A 13,649-nucleotide genomic window follows, 5' to 3' on the forward strand; every position below is an offset into this window, starting at 1 on the left:
AACCTCTAAACACACTGAATGGGATTTTCCGCGTGCTCCTGCCGTGTGTTTCGCGGAGGCAGCCTGCCATTGGCTGGCAGCGGGATCTCCTGGTTCCGCCGCTGTCAATGTGGTTTCCTATTTTATGCACGTCCTGTGGCCAGGAAACCCGCTGCGGGGGTTTGCCATCCATGGGACGGAAGATCCCGCTGGTGGAGCGGCCAGACAATTCCAGCCATTGGGTTGCTTTTTTTTTGAAATGGTTAGGTGCCCCGGTGGCTCGAGTACCACCAAACGCTATTCTTAGATTGTATTGATCTACTGTCAACTGGACTAGCAGCTATAACACAACGTGAAATAGGAGCAGGAGAAAACCATGGCTGGAAGTTTCTTTTTGTTCACACAAGTGGGATTCTCCGCACCCGCTGCAGTGACTGTAGCTTTGGCCGAGTGCCAAATCTCCGTTTTCACTAGCAGCGATGGCAGGGTGAACTCTGATTGGAGAATCCTGGCCCATTAAGTCTGCTACAGTAGGCAGCGTGATGGCACTGCAGCCTCACGCCGAGGTCCCAGGTTCGATCCCGGCTCTGGGTCACTGTCCGTGTGGAGTTTGCACATTCTCCCCATGTCTACGTGGGTCTCATCCCCACAACCCAAATATGTGCTGGGTAGGTGGATTGCCCCTGAATTGGAAAAAAATAATTGGGTACTCTTTTTAAAAAAAAAAAAAAAAAAAAATGTTTTAAAGTCTGCTCCGGCATTCAATATGATCACGGCTGATCTTGGGTTTCAAATTTTCCCGCCTGCTCCGCATATGCTTTAATTCCCTGAGACAGAAAAAATCTGTTCACCTCAGCCTTGAGAGAATGGAGTCTAGACTCCGGAACTGGCAGAAACAATCTCTCGGCATCTACCCTGTCAAGCCCCCTCAGAACCTTGTATGTATCAATGGGATCGCCTCTTGTACTTCTAAACTCCAGAGAATATCGACCCAGTTTACTCAGCCTCTCATCACAGGACAACCCCCTCATCGCAGACATCAATCGACTGAACCTTTGCTGTACCGCCTCCAATGCAAGGTCTTTCTAAAATATGGAGACCAAAACTGCTCACAGTACTCCAGATGTAACCTCACCAAAATCCTGAGTAACTGCAGCAACAGTTCTTTATTCCCGTACTCCAATCCCCTTGTAATAAAGGCAAACATGCCATTTGCCTTCCTGTTTGCTTGCTGCACCTGCATGCTAACTTTCTGTGTTCCTTGTACAAGCACACCCAGGTCTATTTGAACATCAACACTGACCAGTTTAACATTCTTTTCTTTACAAGCAAAGTTCACACTTCCCTCTGTTATACTCCATGCCATCTAGAGTTGCGCTGAAGCATGCAAGTGTGGTCAGGACAAGTTTAGGCTATGATGCCCTTCATCATGGAAAAACTGGCTGTTGAGCTGCTAAGTTACATATATGAAAGCACGCGTGTTAATTTGTGTTCATAAAAGGAGGGTAACTTTGTAAAATTCTAGCCACTAACTGTTATGATAATGTGACTTCTCCCAGTCTATCAATTGATGGGATACAGAAGCTAAGCGAACAAGAATGCCAGAACAGTATGGCTCATGATTTAAATATTTTAATCTCCCTCTTTTTCAGTTGTCTTGTGTAATTTTGTGTAACTCACAAATGTATGAACTGAATATGAATTATGTGCTAAAATTGTTCAAAATGTCAGAACTTGAAATCTTCTACAGTGGGCTGGTTTATAAATAAACCTAACCCATGGCATCTTTTAATTCTCCTCTGATACCCGTAGCCATGTGTCCATTCTTAATCCAAAGTCTCAATCGTGAGTTGGTAGACTATTTGACTTTGGGATCTATTGTGGTTGAGCTTGCTATGAGCATTGGGTAACACGGCAGCACAGTGGTTAGCACAGTTGCTTCACAGCTCCAGGGTACCAGGTTCGATTCCCGGCTTGGGTCACTGTCTGTGCGGAGTCTGCACATTCTCCCCGTGTCTGCGTGGGTTTCCTCCGGGTGCTCCGGTTTCCTACCACAGACCAAAGATGTGCAGGTTAGGTGGATTGGCCATGATAAATTGCCATTGGTGTCAAAAAGGTTAGGTGGGGTTACTGAGTTATGGGGATAGGGTGGAGGCGTGGGCTTAAGTGGGGTACTCTTTCCTAAGGGCCGGTGCAGACTTGATGGACCAAATGGCCTCCTTCCGCACTGCAAATTCTATAATCTCCCAAAATGCATTCTCGGTTGAGTCACTGAACCGGATAGGGATTAGGAACTTTTTCCCTCCCCTCCTCAGTCTGGCTGCCATTGGCAAACTTGGCCCAGGTTGATGATGAAACCTTGGGTGGAATTCTCCGACGTAAATCCCGCCCCCGCCGTGTCCAGAATTCCCCCCCGCGGGAATCGTGCTGCGCCGGTCGGCAGGCCCCCCAAGGTGATTCTCCGGCCCACGATGGGCCGAAGTCCTGCCGTTGACGGGCCTTTCCCACCTACCGGATTGGCTTCGGGGTCCTGGGGGGGGGGGGGGGGCGCGCGCGGGGGCGATCTGACCCCGGGGGGTGCCGCCACGGTGGCCTGGCCCGCGATCGGGGCCCACCGATCGGCGGGCGGGTCTGTGCCGTGGGGGCATTCTATTTCTTCTGCCTCCGCCATGGGCCTTCACCATGGCGGAGGCGGAAGAGACCCCCCTCCCCTGCGCATGCGCCGGTATGATATCAGCTGACGCTCCTGCGCATGCGCGGATTTACGGCAGCCGGCGAAGTCCTTTCGGCCCCGGCTGGCGGGGAGCCAAAGGCCGTTTACGCCAGCCGGCGGAGCGGGAACCACTCCGGCGCGGGCCTAGCCCCTCAATGTGAAGGCTTGGCCCCTAAAGGAGCGGAGGATTCCGCACCTTTGTGGTGTCCCGACGCCGGAGTGGTTCACACCACTCCGACATGCCGGGACCCCCCGCCCTGCCGGGTAGGGGAGAATCCCGCCCCTTGTGTTTACTTGCTGTGGAGGAGAAGGGGAACTTGAACGACTAAAGTGAAGTATTGCGTCATTTTTCAATCTGAAAGGATTATTGCTCCTAATCCATTGCAGGTGGGAAATGATGGAGAGGATTTTATGCACTGATTACTCATGGATAACAGAAGATGCAGCTTTCAAATCTGTAACCTTTTTGTTGCTGATGTCTGTCTTTGGATTTTTTGTTGCAGTTTTGAAGTGATTAAGGCAATTCGCAGTAAACTGCTGGATATGGTGGGGAAAATCCAGTGAGTATTGGTGACTTTTGTAGCCTTTTTCTCGCTGATGTTGAGTGGTCCTGCATAAACCTGACTGTGCCCAGCACACTACTTTCCGTAATGGGTCACTGCAGCTACTGTAGTGGCGGATGTAGAGTGAGTGCACTTGGCCATGGGTATAACTGCTAAATTACACTTCTGTTCCATCACCTGTGTTAATAAATATGGTGAATAGTGGATCAACGTGGATCCTTATGGACACCACCAGATCTACCCTGCCCATTAGCCCTACTCCCTGGTCTCCTGTTGCTCAGCAAATTTCCTAACCAGTTTGTTTACCTATTCCAACAGCTTCAACTTTAGGTAAGTCTCAAACGAGGGACTTTATTGAATGCCTTCTGGAAGTCTGCATAAACAACATTTCCAGACATTTCCCTGTCCACTAATTTAGTTACTTCAAAACATTCAACAAGGTTTGTCACTTAGTATATTTTATCACTTTGCTTAGTATAAAATGCGTATGTATCATTAAAGCTCTTCTTCAAACAAACCGCATTTGCAAACTGGTACTAAATCTGGAAGGCAATAGAAGATGTTCCCTCTTAACTCTGACTTTTGACTTTATTGTCCTGGGGTGCATGCTTAACTAGGCTGTTAACTTTGCCTCCATTTAAGGTCTTAAACTACAGGCCACATGACTTTGGCAGGTACATTTTCCCAAAGGAAAGAAAACCTTTTCGGTAAACCAGTGAGCTGATAAAGGCCTTCTATCTAACTGAAGGAATGAATCTTTCCTTATCAACTGTTACATTCTTTCCACAGATGTTGACCTTGTAAGTTTGTTTTTGCAGCAAACAATTCTGCATTCTATCCTTTTCCCACCATTAAATGCTGTGCTTCAGGAACTAATTGGAGCTGTAAAACGAATAGTTAAATCATCGATGTTTACACAAAGAATTCTTCCTGTGAAGGGAATACCAATCAGTCACTGCACCTTGACATAGTAGCCGGCTATCATAGAGATGTCACACATCTTTGAAATCCTGTGAATTGATAGTGTGGCTTCTCCCAGTCTATCACAATGGTTAGTGGCTGGAATTTTACAAAATTCTTGCTTATTTATCAGAGGGTTATCAACACCAAAAGGGTAATTAAACTCCTGATGCTGTAAGCTTCTATTCAAAAGTTCAGTTTATCTGATATTTTGATTCTGAATGTAATAGCTTCTGTCCTAGGCCTATATATAATTTTAAAAAAACAGACTTGTCCTGTGTCTAAGGTTTCACTTTACAGACTTCTGAGTAACGATAGAATTGACAAAAGCATTGATGAGGATTTCAGTTGAGTCAGGGAGGAATGTGGAGGCTTAATAATTTGCAGTGAATTAAATTTGTGATTGAACTTTAGCTCAGAGTGAAACAGTAAACCAAGCTCGTATGAAATTTATTTCATCTTAAATGAGAGTAGCCAAGACAATGATTGAGTTGGTAGCAGACTTGCAGAGTTTTTGATACATTGAAATCCTGGCTTAAGTTGTCTTCTGACTCATTCACGGTGTTGGTCAGGCAGCATGGAGAGGATTGAGAAGCGGGGTGGGAGAAGTAGAGTTGGGTGTCGGATCAGTGTGGAAGCTGACTTTGTGTCTATAGATGATAGTGCAGGGTATTGAAGAGGGAAGCAAGGCTGGATCTTTGGAAACTCCTAGAGGCAACCATGTAAGAAATCTTAAAGGAGCCATTCCCGGAGATGTACTAGTCGCATTGTGATGCGCAGGAATGAACCACCCGAGGCGGTACCACTGAGTGAACCATGGAGGAGGCTGGTATGATTGCTGATGTTAAATGTTTGAGAGACTAAGAAGCACTGAAACTTCAGAGGATATTGTTGATTATTTTGACCAGTCTTGGTGCTATCGACAGGGTGGAAGCCATTTGAAGTTTTGAGAGAAGTGAGCATGCAGCTGGAAGGTGATGATCCATTAAGGAATCTTGTACAAGGAGGACGAAGTGATAAACTAGGTGGTAGTTGATAGATGGATCGAGGGTGTTTTTCTTTGAGTAAGGGTTGATGATGACTGTTTTGAAAGGAAGACAGCGCCTGAGCCATGGTGGTGTGGGATTGAACCATACAGACTAGAATGTTCCTGGTTTCAGCTTAGGCGACAATGGAGGAGAAAATAAGGATTCTCATTTCTCTTGGCTATCCAATAATCTCTGCTCGAATGTGCATCACATATTGGATCTGGCTTGATTGTGATTCGCCTACAGCTGACAGGCTTACCATCTCTCATTTTCTAAGCTTGCACATGGAAGAACATCCACTTGGGCAAGATACTGGAAGGTGACTGGTACCCATGGAACATTTGGCAGAGCAATTTAGCACCTTCAGGAGAGATGGGTGGGGAAACATTTAATTCAATCATTACTATTATCTTTGTATATAGAGTGCCTAATAAATACTAGGATTTGAGTCCTTCTGTATTTCAACTATGATCTTTTAAATGATTGTACTGTTTAAATAAATCTCCCTACAGTTTCTGATGTGCTCTCCACACTCACTCCAGCACATGTCATTGTGGCTTCCATCTGTAATAGTAACGGTCAGGAGTGATTTGAGTGGGCTACACTCGCTGATAATCGCCTGTTGGCTCATATTATTGTGAACACAATTCACTATATAATTACAGAACAAAACCCCTGGCACACATTATCCCCAGAGCATAGTCTGAGGACCAATTAACCCTCATTTACAGACCCTCTCTTGAACTCAAATGATTCTAAGTATCGTGGCATTCAGAACATTTCATTCGATTTCATTTCTTGGGCAGTGTAAAATGTTGCCATGCTCCTTAAAGGATTATCCATCACTTTAATCAAACATTGACAAAGTGAGCCAAGAGAGGAAAATGCAACCTCTTTTGTAGTGGGTGACCATGACTGTAGATTGAAACGTCTTGCTTTAAATGTGGCCACAACCGGCATCTGAACCCTAAAAGACAGTTATTCTGGTTCAGAGACTTGATTGCTTTTTAAATAGCTTAAATGAACAGTTATGCATGAGAGAATGTGTGCAGAATCCATTTGACTGTTCTTTAACATCACTTTATTAGATGAGGGCATGAAAAATGCATGTAAGTGTTTTTAATGGTGCCAATAAATGCATGCTATTCATGCAGTTTAGACAGATGGAAGGGACAAATGCAACACACTGTTCATCTGTACAGTGCATGCCATTTTCCCTTCTACCTGGTGAGAGTGATACCTGATTTAGTACTGATTTGTCATCAGGGTGGCACGGTGTGGGTGGGGGCCAGCGAATCATGTGCACATGTTTTGGGGTTGTGAAAAATTGGGAAGATTCTGGGCGGGAGTGTTCGGGGTCTTAGCCAGGATAGTGGAGGAGGAGGTGGACCCGGACCCTTTGGTGGCGATATTTGGGGTTTCAGAGAAGCCGGAGCTCATGGAGAGGAGGAAGGCCGATGTCTTGGCCTTCGCCTCTCTGATTGCACGGCGATGAATTTTGCTGGAGTGGCGGTCGGCATCGCCACCGGGGGTAGCAGCATGGTTGGGTGACCTGTATGACTTCCTGCGGTTAGAGAAGATAAAGTCTGAGTTAAGGGGCTCAGCAGGGGAGTTTGAGAAAAGGTGGGGGATGTTTGTGACCGTGTTTGAGGAGCTGTTCGTCGCAGGGGGGGGTGAAAAAGGGGAAAACTTTGTACAGGCTATATAGTTGACTGCTGGGAAGTATGTTTCCCAGGGTGTTTATTTGCTGTAACCTACTTTGATACAAGTTTGCAATAAAAGACACTATTTAAAAAAAAAAAGCACTGAGGAGCCGAGTTCGATTCCAGCCCCGGGTCACTGCCATGTGGAGTTTGCACATTCTCCCCATGTTTGCGTGGGTCTCGCCCAAAGATGTGCAGGCTAAGTGAATTGGCCATGCTAAATTGCCCTTAATTAGGAAAAAAAAAATTGGGTACTCTAAATTTAAAAAAGAAGTAATGATTTGTCAGTGCGAGATGATATCTGTTTTGGACAGGACGTTGGCCTACTCTCAGCATCAGCTACCGTCATTGTCGCCAGGAAGGAATGTTAGAAGACAGGAATGTTCTAAGAGTTAGTAATAACTACCTGTTCATAATTATAATTTATTCAACCCTCAGCCGGCCATCATCTCCACATTATGCTCCACCTCTTGAACCTCCGTGTTTTTGCCAGATGTGCAGGTGAGTAGTCAGGATATGCATGTAAGTAGGTACTTTCTTGTGTTCTTTTACGAGTGTCTTCATGCTCAAAGATTTGAGATGCTTTGAGCAAATGTCAGGCCAAATAGGAGTACATACGATTGAAAAATATTATAGACTACCTCTGTTTTATTTTGAATTATCTCTCAAATGTAAATCTGGATTTGTTTATTGTCATGTGTACCAAGGTGCAGTGAAAAGTATTGTTCTGCGTACAGTCCAGATTATTCTGACTATTACCTACCATTGAACATTGAATCTTGGGGTTGGTGAAGGGGAAATCGAACTTGGTTAACTTTAGTTAATGGATTGCCATTATGACCTGAAATCAAAAGCTTCAACATCTCGTATGTTGAATTGACTTAACAGTTCTTTTTGGCAATTATATTGTTGCAGTCTGTTCTTTATTTTACTTTGGGACTTTGACTAGATTCTTGAACTCGGATCAGAGACTCAAACCTAGGAAATGTAGAATCCTTGGATTTCTCAATGGCTGTTTTAAACGTATATTACTGTGCAATCTGCTCATAATTTTAATGGGTGACTTTTGTAACACCAGGAGCCAATATTACTGAAGCATTTCTTTAAGGGGTTCGTGATATTAATACAGAATTGAGTGGTACTACAGCTTGGAATGCTGTCCGATATTGTTGAAGTGCTAGATTGCTGCATGCTAATCTCAATGGAAGTGTGGTATGGACATCACAAACACCACAATCTATTTATACTTAATTTCAACTTGACATGAATTGAACAGAGTTGTTCATTAGCTGGTACTAAGAGGTTTCTGTTATCCCAAGTTTTCGCAAAAGAAAATATAGGGTTCTGGCAAATGAGGAAAGGTGGGAATTAGTTATTTTAATAAATTTAGAGTACCCAATTATTTTTTTACAAGTTAAGGGGCAATTTAGCATGGCCAATCCACCTAACCTGCACATCTTTGGGTTGTGGGGGTGAGACCCACGCAGACACGGAGAATGTGCAAATTCTACACTGACAGTGACCCAGGGCCGGGATTGAACCCAGGTCCTCCATGCCGGAAGCAGCAGTGCTAAACACTCCGCCACGTGCCACCCTCAAATGTGGGAATTAATATGTGATATTGCAGACTTGGATACACTGGTTAGAAGAAAATTACTATTCTGATGCTCCATTTGGTTTTTCATATTGCAGACAAAACTACTGTTCTTTTCTCTCCATCCTTTAGAATACCAACTGTGCTTGTTGCAAATAAGAGAGATCTTTCTAAACAAAGGTACACAGTTCAATTTGCTTAGTAGCCCTGTTTTCTATGTGAAGCCTATGCTAATGTGACTTTGCTTTTGTTCCAGTCTATCTTGGGATAATTGATGTGAGTGGCAAAGAAGAGAATAATTTGTTTCAAACACATTTTTTAGTCTATCAACAAAAAGGACTGTTTGATCTCGTTCTAGAGAATGAAGTGAGGGATGTAGGTAATGGAAAGTTAGGCAAGTATGTTGGAAAAATCAAAGTGGTGAGGGGGAGAATAGTGAAAGATAATGAAACCAGACTGAGGGAGAACTGTAAAATAAACCAAATTGAATATAGAGGAAACAAAATTGATTAGAAAAGCAAAGTGATATGAAAAACATATAGGGAACGTAATAATGGATTTTGTAAGCATGAAGGGGTAGGTCATCTCATTCTGGTGGTTACCATTAATCAGATACTAAACTGAACTAACCACTTAAATGACTGAGATCAGAAACTGATATTTTGCAGGAAGTGACTCGCCTCCTGACTCCCTCAAATCCCCCCTCTATCTACAAGACACAATGTGGAGATGCCACATTGGATTGGGGTGGGCGGAGTAAGAAGTCTCTTACACCAGATAAAGTCCAACAGGTTTGTTTGGAATCCCGAGCTTTTGGAGCACTGCTCCTTCATCAGGTGAGTGATGAAGGAGCTGTGGTCCGAAAGGTCATGATTCCAAACAAACCTGTTGGACTTTAACCTGGTGTTAGACCATAAGACATAGGAGCAGAATTAGGCCACTCGGCCCATCGAGTGCTCAGCCATTCAATCATGGCTGATATTTTCTCATCCCCATTCTCCTGCAGTCTTCCCATAACCCCTGATCCCCTTATTAATCAAGAACCTATCTATCTCTATCTTAAAGACACTCAGTGAATTGGCCTCCACAGCCTTGTGCGGCAAAGAGTTCCACAGATTCACCACCCACTGGCTGAAGAAATTCCTCCTCATCTCTGTTTTAAAGGATTGTCCCTTTAGTCTGAGATGGTGTCCTCTGCTTCTCGTTTTTCCTACGTGGAAACATCCACTCTATCCAGGTCTCGCAGTATCCTGTAAGTTTCAATAAGACCTCCCCCCCCCCCCCCCCCCCCCCCCCCTCATCCTTCTAAACTCCAACGGGTACAGACCCAGAGTCCTCAACCGTTCTTCATACGACAAGCTGTTCATTCCAGGGATCATTCTTGTGAACCTCCTCTGGACCCTTTCCATGGCCAGCACATCCTTCCTTAGATACGGGGCCCAAAACTGCTCACAATACTCCAAATGGGGTCTGACCAGAGCCTTGTATAGCCTCAGAAGCACATCCCTGGTCTCGTATTCTAGCCCTCTCGACATGAATGCTAACATTGCATTTCCCTTTCAAACTGCCGACTGAACCTGCAGATTAACCTTAAGAGAATCATGAACAAGGACTCCCAAGTCCTTTTGTGCATCTGATTTCCTAAACATCTTCCCATTTAGAAAATAGTCTATGCCTCCATTTCTCCTTCCAAAGTGCACAACCTTACACTTTTCCACATTGTATTCCATTTACCACTTCATTGCCCACTCTCCTAGCCTGTCCAAGTCCTTCTGCAGCCCTCCTGCTTCCTCAATACTACCTGCCCCTCTGCAGATCTTTGTGTCATCTGCAAACTTAGCAACAGTGCCTTCAGTTCCTTCCTCCAGATCATTAATGTCTATTGTGAAAAGCTGTGGTCCCAGCACAGACCCCTGAGGCACACCACTAGTCACCGGCTGCCATCCTGAAAAAGACCCCTTTATCCCCCACTCTGCCTTCTGCCAGTCAGCCAATCCTCTATCCATGCCAGGATGTTACTGTGAACACAATGGGCTCTTAACTTATTGAACAGTCTCCTATGCGGCACCTTGTCAAAGGCCTTCTGGAAATCTAAATAAATCACGTCCACTGATTCTCCTTTGTCTAACTTCCTTGTTACCTCCTCAAAGAACTCTAACAGATTTGTTAGACACAACCTCCCTTTGACAAAGCCATCCTGACTCAGTCCTATTTTACCATGCACTTCCAAGTACTTTGCGATCTCATCTTTAATAACAGACTCTAAAATCTAATCTTACCAAAGTCCGGCTAACCGGCCTATGATTTCCCGTCTTCTGCCTCCCTCCCTTCTTAAACAGTGGTGTTACATTAGCCACTTTCCAGTCCTCTGGGACCCTTCCTGCCTCCAGTGATTCCTGAAAGATCATCGCTAATGCCTCCACAATCTCCTCAGCTATCTCTTTTAGAACCCTGGGGTGTAGTCCATCCGGTCCAGGTGACTTATCCACCTTCAGACCTTTCAGTTTCCCCAGAACCTTCTCCTTAGTAATGGTCACTGCATTCACCTCTGCCCCCTGATTCTCCTGGAGCTCTGGTATCCCACTGGTGTCTTCCACCGTGAAGACTGATGAAAAGTAACTATTCCGTTCGTCTGCCATTTCTTTGTTTCCTATTATTCCTTCTCCAGCCACATTTGCCAGTGGTCCAATGTCTATTTTTGCCTCTCCCTTACCTTTTTATATATTGAAAAAAAACTCTTCCTGTCTTCCTTTCTATTACTAGCTAGCTTGCACTCGTACTTCATCTTCTCCCCCCTTATTGCTTTTTTAGTTGTCCTCTGCTCGCTTTTAAAGGCTTCCCAATCCTCTGGTTTCCCACTAATCCTCACCACTTTGTATGCTTTTTCCTTAGCCTTTATGCTGTCCTTGACTTCCCTCGTCAGCCATGGATGCCTTGTCCTCCCCTTTGTTTCCTCCTCCTTGGGATGAATTTCTGTTGTGCCTCCCTAATAACCCCCAAAAACTCCTGCCATTGCTGTTCCACTGTCTTGCCTGCTAGGCTCCTTCTCCAATCAACTCTGGCCAGCTCCTCCCTCATATCTTTGTAGTTACCCTTATTTAATTGTAATACCATTACATCTGATTGCAGCTTCACAAGTCTCAGTTGTGAGACTTCTTACAAGACACAAGTCAGGAGTTTGATTAAATACTTTCCACTTGCCTGAATGAGTGCAGCTGCATAACACTTGAAGCTTGACACCAACCAGGACAAAGCAGTCCTCTTGACTGCCTCCCTATCCACCACCATACAATTCACTCCTTCCAGCACCGACGTGTATTGGTAGCCGTGTATACCATATACAAGATGCACAGCAGCACCTCACCAAGCCTCCGTCAATGGCACCTTGCAAACCGGTGACCTCTACCATCTAGAAGGACAAGGGCAGCAGACGCATAGGAACCTCCACCATCTTCAAGTTCAAGCCACACACTATCTTCACTTGGAACTATATAATTGTTGCTTCGCTGTCGCTGGGTTAAGGTCCTGGAGCTTCCTTCCCAACAGCACTGTTGGAGTACCTTTATATGGACTGCAGTCATTCAAGACAGTCTTCTTGAAGGTAAGATGGGTGATAAATGCTGGCCTTGCTAATAACATCCAGAGCCTGCAAATGAATTGAAAAAAATAGAAACAGGAAATCTTGCGGAGTATGAAGGAATGGCAGCAATGTTAAATGAGTATTCCAACTCTTTTTTTTTAATATAAACAAAGAGGAAATGATCAGGTACAAGATGGAATGGCACACAATCAGATACAATGAGATAGTTACACTTTAAAAAGAAAATTTACTGAAGCTCCAAACAAAATAAACATCAGACATTGAAGCAAATGGATTCTGAAATACTGAGGGAAGTCAGAGTTGAAATAGCAGAGGATCTGACCACAATCTTTCAAATGTCCTTTGATCTGGAAGTTGTGCTACTGGACTGAAGGTTTGCCAGTCTTGCCCTCTATCAAAAAGTTGTAGACCTTTCAGCTTACCCTTGATGGACAAGCTTGTAGAGGCCCCAATAAAGGATGAAACTAATGTTAGTCTTCCAAGAGGTGGGTTAATTGTGGACAACAACCAACATTATTATTATAGATTTGTTATCGGCCAGACATGACAAGTTTGAGTTATTTGAAGAAATGAGACTGTATTGTGAAAGGAAGAGCTGGATGTTGTGTGGGTTTTCAAAAGGTATTAAATATGATGGAACATAAAAAGCTTGTCCAAATTGAGGTACACAGCATGAAAGGGAATGTGATGGCATGAGTAGGAAATTGGTTTTGAAGAATAGAAAATGGAAAGCCGTAGTTATTGAATGCAAAAGGAAAATAGTGCAAATGTTGCAAAAGGAAATAAAGACAGAAAATGCGCTAAATACTCAGCACGGCCTCTGTGGAGGAACAGAGATGATGGGCTGGATTCTCCGATTTTGGGGCGATGTCCGGAGGATTTGTGACTTTTACATGGGGAAAAATTCGCCCGGCCCCAGCACCAATCCTCGATCCTCCAACCGGTGAGGGGCCAGCAGCCATGCCATGTAAAACGCACGTACTTTCCGATATAAACGACTGGAGAATTGCCGGGTCCGTGGCTGCGCATGTGCACAGCAACGACCAGCAGTGGTCGCGCCGTACAACATGGCACCGGCCGCACGCGGACCCGACCTGCCAGATAGTGCCCTCGGGCCACTCCGAAGCCCCTGTCCCGGCCAGCAGATCGACTCCAGCACAACAGTCTATAGCCGCCACGCCGGGTTCCCAACTGCTGAAACCACACGTGCCCCGTGCGATCGGGAACTCTGCTCATCGGAGGGGGTGCATGGGGGAGGGCCTTTAGGTAACGTCCTGAGGCCATCCCAACGGTGTGCGCTGTGCTCATCATTGACGCCATTTTGGCGGGGGCGGAGCATCCGAAAATAGACGCCACCCCCGATTCGGTCGTAAAAAGGGATTCTCCGCCTGATCGCCGATTTAAGATATTGGTGTCGGGGGGGAAAAAGAGAATACTCCCCAATGTTTCACGTCAACTTTTTGATGAAGGATACAGTGAGAAGATTGCAGGCAGTTCTGTATGCCTTA

At 45.0% G+C, this 13,649-nt stretch overlaps 1 protein-coding gene across 3 annotated transcripts in view; it reads left to right on the forward strand.

Annotated features, from left to right (window-relative positions):
- Nucleotides 1-13,649, forward strand: part of LOC119958252 (GTP-binding protein Rheb-like) — a 49,492-nt gene that overhangs the window by 15,070 nt on the left and 20,773 nt on the right. For 2 of the 3 annotated variants that reach the window (XR_005458989.1, XM_038786665.1), the window contains exons 5-7: nt 3,196-3,252; nt 7,385-7,447; nt 8,673-8,720. Coding sequence is in view for 2 of the 3 variants with exons in the window: in XM_038786665.1 (XP_038642593.1) it covers nt 3,196-3,252; nt 7,385-7,447; nt 8,673-8,720 (168 nt within the window). In the remaining variant the exon portion in view is untranslated. The remainder of the gene's footprint in view (nt 1-3,195; nt 3,253-7,384; nt 7,448-8,672; nt 8,721-13,649) is intronic. The other variant, XM_038786666.1, reaches the window with a different exon arrangement.

Source organism: Scyliorhinus canicula, chromosome 28, assembly GCF_902713615.1.
Source record: "Scyliorhinus canicula chromosome 28, sScyCan1.1, whole genome shotgun sequence".
In the NCBI taxonomy this organism is placed as follows: Eukaryota; Metazoa; Chordata; class Chondrichthyes; order Carcharhiniformes; family Scyliorhinidae; genus Scyliorhinus; species Scyliorhinus canicula.